Genomic DNA, 12128 nt, shown 5'->3' on the forward strand with positions numbered 1-12128 from the left:
CACCTCTCCCTATATCCCATTCTTGCTACAACTCAGAATTACATGTTCTACCGACTCCTCTTCCTGACATTCCTCAAATCTTTTCTGGTGTTTCCCTGTCATTTTCAATGTTTTGTTTAGTGCACAGTGCCCCAGCCTTAACCTAGTCCACACAGTTTCCTCTCTTTTCTATCCACTGCCTACCCTAGTACCTGTAACACTCTTTTGTATTTGATAGGTATACCTCCCTTTCCCCTCTCTGTCCCATCTTTCTTGTTACATTTGGATGATTCTTTCCCAGATTACACACTTAGCATCTGCTTTGCTGATACCAATGTGTATTTCTATACTTCCTTTCTTTAATGCCCTCTTTGCCAACTCATCCACCCTCTCATTCCCCTTCACCCCTACATGAGCTGGAACCCATAGAAATTTAACCTGACCTCCCTGATCTGCAACTCTTGTGACTGACTGAAGGACTTCATAAAGTACATCTTGCCAGAGTGAAAAGACCTTAAACTTGCTAGAACTGAGGATGAATCTGAGCATATCAACACTTTGACTAGTCTAGCTTTCTCCACCCATTGTAACGCAACCAACACTGCCAACATCTCCACTGTATACACCCCTAACTTATTAGATATTCTTCTGCTGATTCCAATTTCTTTTGCTGGTATAGCCACCCCAAACCCGGTCACTCCTGTTTCAGGTTCCTTAGCACCATCCGTATAAATCTGAGTACAACCACTATACTTTTCCATCACATGATAGTTAAATGCACTTAACAAATCAGTTTTAATTTTTCCTTTTCTTTTTACTTCTAACAAATGCCAGTCTATGTCAGGTCATACAATCTTCCATGGAGCTACAGAAGTGTTTCATTATTAGATAGATAGATAGATACTTTATTCATCCCCATGGGGAAATTCAACTTTTTTTCCAATGTCCCATACACTTGTTGTAGCAAAACTAATTACATACAATACTTAACTCAGTAAAAAAAAATATGATATGCATCTAAATCACCATCTCAAAAAGCATTAATAATAGCTTTTAAAAAGTCCTTAAGTCCTGGCGGTAGAATTGTAAAGCCTAATGGCATTGGGGAGTATTGACCTCTTCATCCTGTCTGAGGAGCATTGCATCGATAGTAACCTGTCGGTGAAACTGCTTCTCTGTCTCTGGATGGTGCTATGTATTAACCTAATATTGTCTGTGTTTGCACTTTCAGAATATTCCTACCTTGGGAGTCAGTGCTGTTGTTCTGGCGACTCATTTATGTGACGAAGTCAGCTTGGCAGGATTTGGATACAACATAAGCCAGCCAGAGATGCCTTTGCACTATTATGAAAATGTCCCGATGACTGCTATGAAAGCTCAAACTATGCACAATGTGGATAAAGAGAGGCAGTTCCTAGAAAACTTGATTAAAGAAGGTGTTGTGACAGATCTCAGTGGAGGGATTTACTGCAAATTTTGCATTTGAAAAAACCGCAACCTTAAAGTTTACATGTCTTAACAAGAAGAAACAGCCTTCCAGGAGAAGACATTATTTGAGGCTGGTTAACATGGGCCTTTTAGCTACCAATAAGAGAGTTTGCAATTTTGACGCTCCTGGCAAGTAGTTTCAAAGTATACTTAGTTTCATCATTAATCAGATTCTGGAAGTGCAACTTTGAGAAAAATATTTTTGACATGCTAACTTGCAAATTGAACTCAGTAGGTGTTGGTAATGAGTGTCCATAATATTCATTGCATTATTGTGTCCCTGGTTATTTATAGGCTTTAAGTCCAATTTAATATAAATTATGGTTGTAATTTCCCTGTTATTTAAATAGCAGTAATGATGTTTGATATCTCTCAAAGCAAGATCGTTAAGTCTTAAACTTAATATCTGATCTTGAGAAAGGCAGCTCGGTACTTTGGTGAGTACAGGACAATTTAAATTCTGTTTTACTGCATGTTGTAGGTGTGAAACTTAATAGCATATTCCCATTTTATTTTGATGGTGTAATCTGGCAGTTACATCAGATTTTATCAGTTTGTAAAGAAACACGCAGCTGTTCAGTAAGTAAACAGATTCCTTTCATATCCAAAATTTCCACTTAGCTATTTTAATCTTTTAACTGTGGTTGTCCAATGGGAATTTCTGTTTTAGATCACAGCAGTGGTGATCTAGACAAACTAAAGTTAAATTTATTTCATACCCCTTTTATGTTGAATTGATGTGTAGCAATACTAATTTTGCCCCTTGAAATAACTTATTACATAAATCCTGTGGAGTGAGTCTGGTCTTCACTGGTATTATAAGAAAAACTGATAGGCAATCAGCAGTCTATTTTATATCTTGTTTTAAGTTTGTGTGAAGAACAGTGAGAGTAAAACTTAATGTTTGATACCACTATTACTGTCAATTTCATAATATGAAAAGTTTAAAAGCTGCCAAAGATTTGAGAGTCGGTGGGTGTTCCATGATTAGAAAATACAGGGTTTACATTTTGATACATTCTGTATCATGAGGAAATAAACTGGGGCAATTAAATTTTAATTAAATAAATTTTAAAACATTTTTGTGTAGCTACTATAGTAAAATAAACTAATCAGTGTTGTATAGGTTACATGTGTAGACATGCATATGAACAGTTATTAATGCTAAATGCATAATGAATCAATTTTGACTAGATGGAGCGTTTTTTGTGATATCCCATCTTGTAGAGCATATTTTGTACAATACTGACTTGGCACTGATTTTTTTTTTTAACAAGATCTTCCTTTCATTTTTTTTCCAATTATAGTTTACAGTTAAATTAATGAAATTCTTCTCAATTTTTGAGATTGTGCCTAATACTTGAGTTTTGAATACTCTTTCACTAAGTATTCCTGTCTATCCTGAAACCTGCAAATAAGGTGAACATTGTTCACTTTTTTGCTTCTGCGCACAAATGAAGGAAATAATCTTCAATTGGTATATAATGATTCAGTGTTAATCGCAACTTCAAATTTCTGCCTAGTGGAAATGTTCTTGCTGGAACTGTAGTCAGTGCATGTGGACAAGCTGCTTGCTGATGGCCATAAATTTTGCACCAAGATATTTTGTCATGCAGTAAATGATCATCATAATTTGGGCAGAAACAAGTAGGGTTTGTCCACTGGAGGGACATGAATATTTCAAGAAAAGCTTTGGTCATATAAGCAAAGGCTTTATAGGTCACATCTCCTCAACTAGATACCAATACAATCAAAAGCAGTGCGATATTCACAGTTTCACCTGATATTCTACTGTTTACAATTTAAATCTGGTAAATTTCGCTACTTTAGTTTCAAAAGCTTTATTTCAGTTATCCATCTTTATATCTCCCTATACCATGCATCTTCCTGTCTTGAGAAAATTGTCTGCCAGTAACTAATATATAATGTAAACTGAATCATGTTGGTTTGCATATCTCTGCGACAGTTAGGTTGAAATGGAAAAATCAATACACTTCAGTTCTTGATTACTCAGTTTAAATCTTGCATTAATGAATAAAATCTAAAATATTTTGCTTGAATTTTCTCATCAGCATATTACAACACTGTTTAACATGGCATTGATCAACAAATAAGTAAATAATCTATTATAGGGAAGATTATTATATTTGTACATTGGAAAACGTATGCTACCAGCCAACACTTGAAAGTGCAACCCTTTTTCTTTTGTCTGGTCCCCATAATAGCATACACTTCCTTAACTTTAGACGACCAGTATTCTTAATGTTCTGACAATTTGGCTATGTAATTTAGTCTGGAATATGCCTTTCAGTTGCTGAGGATGAAATGCGGCTTCAGATAGATTTTACAAATATCTAGCAATCAAGATACAAAATAACAGTTTTGAATAAACCATGAAAATCATTGCAAGTTCCCAGATTTTAAAGCTTATTTGAATATTGAAGATGTTGACTATTCCCTCTGAATTCAGCGATTGCTGACTACTTTTGATCTGTAAGGTGTGTGGCATCCGTCGGTCTCGAGAGACCATGGATCTGTGCCTGGAGAGTTTTGATTCAGCTGCTGATGGTAGTGCAGCGTCTGTTGTGGCTGTACAGGCCCACAGGGGAGTGACAGTCTCGGCTGCAGCGATTGCATTTGAAGCCTCCAGTGTTGCCGTGTTGTTGTCTTTTCAGCGAGCGCGCTTTTCCTCGGCGGCAAGCCTCAGTTTCTCTTCTCCTCGCTCCAGCCCTCTGTGTAGTTCTCGTCTCCAGCGTGAGCGATCGTTCGTGACGTCTTCCCATCTTTTGACGTCCAGGTCCATTGACTTCATGTCCCTTTTGCAGACGTCTTTGAAACGAAGATGAGGACGTCCCCGTGCTCTCTTGCCGGTAGTCAGTTCCCCGTACAGTGGGTCTTTTGGAATCCTCCCGTCCGGCATGCGATGTACGTGTCCCAGCCAGCGGAGGCGGTGTTGTTGGAGGAGGGTGAAGAGGCTGGATAACTGGGCGCGGGTAAGGACTTCGGTGTTGGTGACTCGGTCGGTCCATTTGATGCCCAGAACGCGTCTCAGGCTGTGAAGGTGGAAGGCGTTGAGACGTCGCTCCTGCCTGGAGTGGAGGCTTTAGGTCTCGCTGCCGTAGAGCAGTGTGCTGAGGACGCATGCCCTGTAGACTGCAATTTGGTGTTCATAGTTAGCTTTCTGTTCTCCCAGACTCTCTTGGTCAGCCTGGCGACCCGTGATGGTGGAGCCGAGGTATGTGAATTTGTGGATTACTTCCAGCTCGTAATTGGTGATGTTGATGACGGGGGGTTGTTCAACGCCTTGGCCCATCATGTTGGTCTTCTTCAGACTAATGGTTAGGCTGAATTCCTGGCAGGCTCTTGAGAGGTTGTCCATAAGTCGCTGCAGTTGCTCTTCAGAGTGTGTCGCCAACGCTGCGTCGTCTGCAAACAGCATGTCTCTGATGAGTACTTCACGGACCTTGGATTTTGCCCTCAGCCGGGACAGACTGAACAGCCTTCCGTCCGATCTGGTATGAAGGTAAACTCCATCGGTTGAAGTTCCAAACGCATGTTTCAGCATGACTGCGAAGAAGATACCGAATAGGGTGGGAGCAAGCACACAGCCCTGCTTCACACCGCTGCAGATGTTGAAAGCCTCTGATGAAGAGCCGTCAAATTGAACAACGCCTTTCATATCCGCATGAAACGACTGGACTATCTTGAGGAGCCTCGGAGGACAACCAATCCTGGCGAGGATTTTAAACAGGCCGTCTCTACTAACAAGGTCGAATGCCTTTGTGAGGTCGATGAAAGCGAAGTAGAGTGGTTGTCTTTGCTCTCGGCATTTCTCTTGCAGCTGTCGAAGAGAGAAGATCATGTCGATTGTGGAACGTTCCGACCTGAAACTGCACTGAGATTCGGGGTATACCCTTTCGGCGATTTTCTGTAGTCTGCCCAGGACCACGCAGGCGAAGACCTTCCCAACGATGTTCAGCAGCGAGATTCCTCTGTAGTTGTTACAATCGCTTCTGTCCCCCTTGTTTTTATAGAAGGTGACAATGTTGCAGTCTCTCATGTCTTGCGGCACCGTTCCCTCCTCCCAGCACTGATAGAGTAGTTCCAGCAGGTGGTTGAGCAGAACTCCCTTTGCACACTTGATGGCCTCTGGTGGGATGCCATCCAACCCTGGTGCCTTTCCAGTGGGTGATCTGTCGATGGCTCTGCTCAGCTCTTCAGCAGTACGTCCAGCTCCTCCACGGTGGCTAACGCGTTGTCTGAGTTATCACTTTCCCTGGAGTAGAGTTCGGAGTAGTGCTCCACCCATCTCTCCATCTGCTTTCTTTTGTCTTTGATGACCTTGCCTGTCCTGGATTTCAGTGGAGCTGTCTTGCTCTGGGTTGGACCGATGGCTTTCTTGATCCCATCATACATTCTGCGAATGTTGCCTGTGTCGACTGATAACTGGATACTTTCGCATAGTTGTAGCCAGTAGCCATTTGCACAGCGTCTGGCTGTCTTCTGTGCGTTGTTCCTAGCTGTCCTCGACGCTTGCAATGTTGCCTGAGTGGGTTGGTGTTTGTGCTTCAACAGTGCAACGTGCTTCTCCTCGATGGTCGCATTGAGCTCATTCGCGCTTGCCTCGAACCAGTCCTGTGTCTTGCTCCGCTTCCTCCCGAAGGTCTTCAATGCAGTGCTGTGGATGGTGTCCCTGAGAGAATCCCATCTCTGCTGAACAGCTCCTCCTGGTGGGTCTGCAAGGAGGGCGTCCTCCAGTGACTTGATGAATATCCGCTTTGGTTAAGTTTTGGATCGGAATAGCATTGATACGCTGTTTGCCTGGAGGCTTGGCGCAGTGGAGTCTGAGTTTGCAGCAAACCAGGGAGTGATCCATGTCACAGTCAGCACTTTGAGAGGACCGAGTCATGAGCACATTTTTCAGGTGGTTGCGTCTTGTGCGGATCAGGTCCAGCTGATGCCAGTGTTTGGAGCGGGGATGTCGCCAGGAAACTTTGTGTTGAGCATTGGCCTGGAAGTAGGTGTTGGTGACACATAGCCGTGGAGCACGCAAAGCTCGAGCAGTCACTGTCTGTCGTCATTCAAATTACCGATCCCATACCGTCCCAGACAGCTTGGCCAGGAATCGTGATCAGCACCCACTCTTGCGTTGAAGTCGCCAAGTAGCAGCAACTGTTCCTGTTTCGGGATCGCCTGTATTTGCCTTAAAAGTTGATGCATAGAACTCATCTTTTGCGTCTTGTGTGGAATGTAGGGTTGGGGCGTAAGCGCTAATAAGGTTGACAGGCCCATCGGAGGTGTGCAGCCGCAGTAAGTAGATCCGATCCGCTCCGATCCATCCTTGCTGGGTTCCACCATCTTCAGCAGCGAGTTTTTCACAGCAAAGCCGACGCCGTGCTCTCTGGTCTCGTCCTTGCCTTTCCCCTGCCAGAAGAAGGTGTACTGTCTCTCACGAAGGGTCCCTGATTCTGGAAGCCGTGTCTCTTGGAGCGCTGTGATGTCCACTTGAAGACGAAGCAGTTTGTTGTTAATCACTGCTGTTTTGCAGGTGTCAGTGATCTCGCAAAGGTCGTCTGATAGACCGGTTGTCATAGTCCGTACGTTCCAACATCCGAGTCTGAATGCTGGCTTCTTGCCTTGTTTCCTTGTTGTTTTGCTTGGTGCAATGTTTACAAACCGCGATTCAGGATATTGGTATCCCTAAGCCCCATGCACCCAGTGAAGCGGGCGGACTGTGGCGGGACAGCACCTTATTAGTTGGGGGCTGCCCAGCTTGAGGCGGGCGGTAGCTGTCCAGTGAGGCACGATGGCCTCTCCCTCCGTCGAAAGCAACCCCTGGTGCCTTGCTCAACGCCAATCGAGTGCAGGCTTATAACCGGTAGACTGCTGCTTTCCATGTTTTGCCGCCACGGTGAGGCGACGCTGGATTGTCCTCTGCAGGGCGCAGGCCTGGGCAAGGTTTTATGAGAGATCGGCAGTTGCCCATGCAGCACGCCTCCCCTCTCCATGCCACCGATGCTGTCCAAGGGAAAGGCAGGGGCCAATACAGCTTGACACCGACGTCGTCGCAGGAGTTGCCAGAACAAGGTTGAACGTAACATCGGACTGCCTTGGGGACTCCGGCTCCGGATTTATCCTCAGGGTTTACTCCCGAAGCCTTTTCCATGAGTGGGTATGGCCGCAAGGCAGCGGAGGTTTAAAATCAGAGTTTTCCTTCTCTTAGATGGACTGCCCTCCCAGGCTGACGAGCTCCATCTACCCGAAGCACTGGTTTTAAGGTGCCAGGACCCGCCTTCACCCCTTCTCCTGTCAGTAGAAACAGTTCCGCCGGGCTTGCAGGCTAAACCACGCGAGACGGCCAGGAGTTGGACTTGGTTGCCAGAGGCTATTTGAGACGCATGCCGTGAGGAGCACTTTTTAAACAGTGCGAGCTTATCCCCACTACCACTCCTTGGCTTGGCAACCTTGGAACCTCTGTAAGGACTGTTTCAGTAAACTCTCTGTGGAAGCTTGGACTGTTGTTCATGAGACTCTTAAGCAACTAACTTGTTGCTTTCTAAATTTATTACTCCAGGAACCCGGCTAATTGCAATGGCAGGTTCTATCAGAGTGAAGGGTTTCTGGTAAATGCTAAGATAATTTTGAAAAATTGGGAACTGATAAAACTTGAAGAACGGTACCAATTGTTCTCAGCAGGATTGTGTATAACAATGACTTTGCCTCTTAACTTGCTTTTCACTAAGTTATGGGCCATAATAGTAATTTGTTTTAGCAAACTAAACTGGAATAGTGAGTGTGTATGTTCAAATGTTAAAACATCAACTGGAAATTTGTGTTTTTATATTTACTGAACAATATAAAAACTAATGTATTTGCCTCTTTATTGAATTGTTATGTGGTGAATTATTTTTGCAATTAAGCAGCAGAGTTCATACTTCAATTCTTAGTGGATCAAGTATTTGATTTCCTTAATGTGTTATAATTGGAAGGATTAGAAAATGGAGCTTCAATGTATTCTTAAAAGAAACAGGATACTTGCTATTGACATTAAATGGAAAGACTAGGGAATTAAGAGGCAAAACTAGATCAGAACTTTACATTCTTAATCTATTAATTTTGAGCCCTGATTTGTATTTATTTATCTGCTTATTTCTGAGGGCTTTGTTTGTTACTTGTTGATGCACAGAATTCCAAAGTGCACTGATGTTTAAGTTGCAGCTGGATGGAGAACAAATTATTTCTCATTAAATTTAAGATTGTCCAAATCTTTTGTATAATTTAATAAGAATGTCCATTACTTTGTGGTTTTTACATTGCATGTTCCTAAAATAAATACTTTTAATAAAGAAAAACAAGAAAGCAGATAAAAATATGTACAAATGTTGTCTACGTTCACAAATGGCTTATGAATAACTGTACAGACTGACATTGTGCCTTTTAATAATATGCTGCTTAGCAACTACCCGTGGACTATAACCCACAATAGAGTTTGAGGCATTTATTTAATACTTTTAAATTATAACAGTAATTCTGAACTCTGGAGGAAATCTCTTGGATGCATATGTCCAAACAGAAGTAAAGTTAAATTTTTTGAGGATTTTTTGACATAAGATTATACTACCAAATTCTTCCAGTTTTGTTTGTAACTTTTCATTTATTTTGCTTTTTGTAGATTGAACACGGATTATTTTCAAGCCCTGAATTTTAAGTAATGGAATCAAAAAGCTCTATCTTTTAATTTAACTGTGTAAAGTGTATTTTAGACTTGTTTGTATTAATAATGCTGACCTGTACATAAATATTTATGTAATATACAAAATAGACAGTAACAAAATCTGTTTCTAATAACCTCATACACTATGAAGAAACTTGCATCTAGTAACTTATTCACTATCGAATTGAAAGAAATATGTCAACCTGTTTGTGCATAATGAAGAGATTAGAGATTCACTTTATTTGTCACATGTACAAAGAAATGCATCATGTACATCAAATCAAATCAGCCAAGATTGTGCTGGGCACGTGGGAGGAAACCCACACAGTCACCAGGAGAATATGCAAAACCGCATGCTCACAACTCCCTAGCCCTAATCACACATCTTTGGAATGTGGGAGAAAACCGGAGCACCCAGAGGAAACACAAACAGTCACAGGGAGAATGGGCATACTCCTTTGTGGCAGTGATGAGAAATGAGCCCCGATTTGTGTTTGCAGGCATTGTAAAGCAATGTGTTAAACACTATGTTTTTGTGCTGCCCTATCACAACAGCTTCTATCTATATAATCCGTCTCCTATAGCAATATATATATCTGTGGCGGAGAAGCTGCAGGTCACGAGCCTCCCTCCAACTTCTCGTTGGTGGTTTGAACCACTTTGTTGAGAAATAGTTGTTCCCTGCCAAATTCACTTGAACTAACTGATGAAACAATTATTTAATGTTGTTCCATAACGCACATTTATAACTTAACCAGAAGTGGGTAACCACAGAGTGCATTTCATTTCTTTGGCATGCTGTCAGCGGAAGCCAGTGCATTGATTGTGAGAATGTAACTGATAAAGTCAGTGCCTATAGCTGAACTCCTCAGGTGATTTGTAGAATTATTTGTTTTGGGTTTGTATCTCATCCATAATTTATAATTTCCAAAGCAGGAATACAAGTATACTTACATTTTCCTCTGCTTTATGATGTGTTTTTGAGCTTTGGTAATGATGGGAGCAGTGTTGAGAGAAAGGGATTTTGATTATAGCAGTAAACTGCTTTCATTCAAAGAAAGCATTGCTAATTTGTGGACAGTTTCAGATTCCTTTCTTGGCACTGAAATCTGCAACAAGGTACTTCATAGACAGAATAAAAAGCGGGCTGTTGAAATTTCTTGTAGCCATATTTTTAAACCCGCATAATGCAAGCTCAGCACCCCTTATCTGAAATGCTCGGGGCCAAAAGTGTTACAGATGTTTGTATTTTGGAATATTTGATTCTATATAATGAGATACCTTGATGAGATCCAAGTCTAAACATGAAGTCCATTTACATTACATATGCATAACTGTATATACACAGGACGTAGTTTCATATTACATTTAAAAAAAAATAGCTATCACTACCTTGGCCACCCAGGTGGGCAGACAGTAGCTGTTTGGCATTTCCCTCGTAACTGACTATGTATTTATGTACTGCACGTAAGCAGTCTTTTTCTTACACTTGTTCATCTCACACGTGTACTGATGCAGCTGTTCAGCATGTTTGATTTTCATCAGCGGCAAACTCATCGGTGAATTTCTCTGCTGCTTCGTGACCAGAATTCTCTTCAGGCTGTGTCTTTTCTTAAATTTCTGAAACCAGCCTACTGAATACTCACGATTACCCTCAATTTTCAGTTTATCCTGATAGGCCTTTGCCTGTTTCAGGATCAATATGCTGTCAAGTGACACTCTGCTGACAAATCTATTCTTTCAATATGCGACTGAGAGCTTCATGTTTCACTTTGTGCAGTGTTCTATTTTTCATTACTTTTGTTCATTTCTCAGAACTGTCTGGGTTACAGAGACCTATGCATCACCTTGGAACCTTTCCAGCCCCTCGTAGAATTTTCCATTTGTCACGTCACATTAGTGCTCAAAAAATTTTAGGGGTTTAGGGATTTTGGATAAGGAATGCTTAGCCTGTACTTGCGATAATCTGTGATCTTTTGTTCATTAAATTAATAATAAAATTCCCCTCTGCATTGTTACTCAAGTATGATAACATGGCCTTTGCAAGTATTTCTGAGAACAATTTCATCTCCGAATACATTTAAACACTAAATTCTTCAACAAAAGCCTGGATCTTTTCCATCTAGGAACTTTCTTGGGACAAGATGCTGAACATGCATAGGCAAGCAGAGATGAAACACACTTTGACTTCCACTATATTAGTACAAAAATTTGAAAGTAAACTAGAAGCTGAAAAGATCTTTACAAAACCTGGAGGCACGTAGGGAAAAAGTTTCACTTGGATATATCCATTTGAAAGCTCATCCAGAAAACAATCATAGGGCCTAAAATGCAAGTTGCCAAATGATTAAAAAGAATTTCCACACAATAGCAAACTGGTGGTCCAGACAAGGAGAGACCATTGAAAGATACAAATTGGTTTAAAGGGTTATATGTAGCCTGATGGTAAAGCATGAAAAACATCCTTTTCTGTTAGGGAAGATTTTAAACAATATTTTATCTAAACACTTTGTGACTTTCATTAAATTTCCTGCTGGGTTTCTTAATTCTGTGAATCACCCAAACTGTACTGATTACACATGCTGCTAAGACCCAGTATCCTTGAAATCAATGAAGTAAACCTTTTATGTACTTTCTCCAGACATCTTAGAGATGAGAGAGAACTACTTTAGCCAGAGGGTGGTGAACCTTTAAATTCATTGCTACGGACGGCTATTGAGGCCAAGTCATTTGGGTATATCCAAAGTGGAGTTTGATAGGTTTTTATTACTAAAGTTGTCAAAGGTTATGGCAAGAAGACAGGAGAGTGGGGTTGAGAGGGAGAGTAAATCAGCCATGATTAAATGGCCTAATTTTGCTCCTATATCTTATGGTCTAACTTACCTTTTCTGAAATCTGATGCTTAAAATGTAAATTGAAACAAAATTAATGCTTTATGCTGATTTAT

At 41.3% G+C, this 12128-nt stretch overlaps 1 protein-coding gene across 3 annotated transcripts in view; it reads left to right on the forward strand.

The window, feature by feature from the left end:
• Window positions 1-12128, forward strand: part of LOC140726191 (lactosylceramide alpha-2,3-sialyltransferase-like) — a 102517-nt gene that overhangs the window by 77635 nt on the left and 12754 nt on the right. For 2 of the 3 annotated variants that reach the window (XM_073042221.1, XM_073042220.1), the window contains one exon: window positions 1211-8837. The exons of the other annotated variant lie outside the window; for it this stretch is intronic. In XM_073042221.1, the coding sequence (XP_072898322.1) occupies window positions 1211-1465 (255 nt within the window). In that variant the 3' untranslated portion in view covers window positions 1466-8837. Of the gene's footprint in view, window positions 1-1210; window positions 8838-12128 lie in introns of those variants that run through there. 3 annotated transcript variants of the gene reach the window in all.

Source organism: Hemitrygon akajei, chromosome 4, assembly GCF_048418815.1.
Source record: "Hemitrygon akajei chromosome 4, sHemAka1.3, whole genome shotgun sequence".
NCBI classification, from domain to species: Eukaryota; Metazoa; Chordata; class Chondrichthyes; order Myliobatiformes; family Dasyatidae; genus Hemitrygon; species Hemitrygon akajei.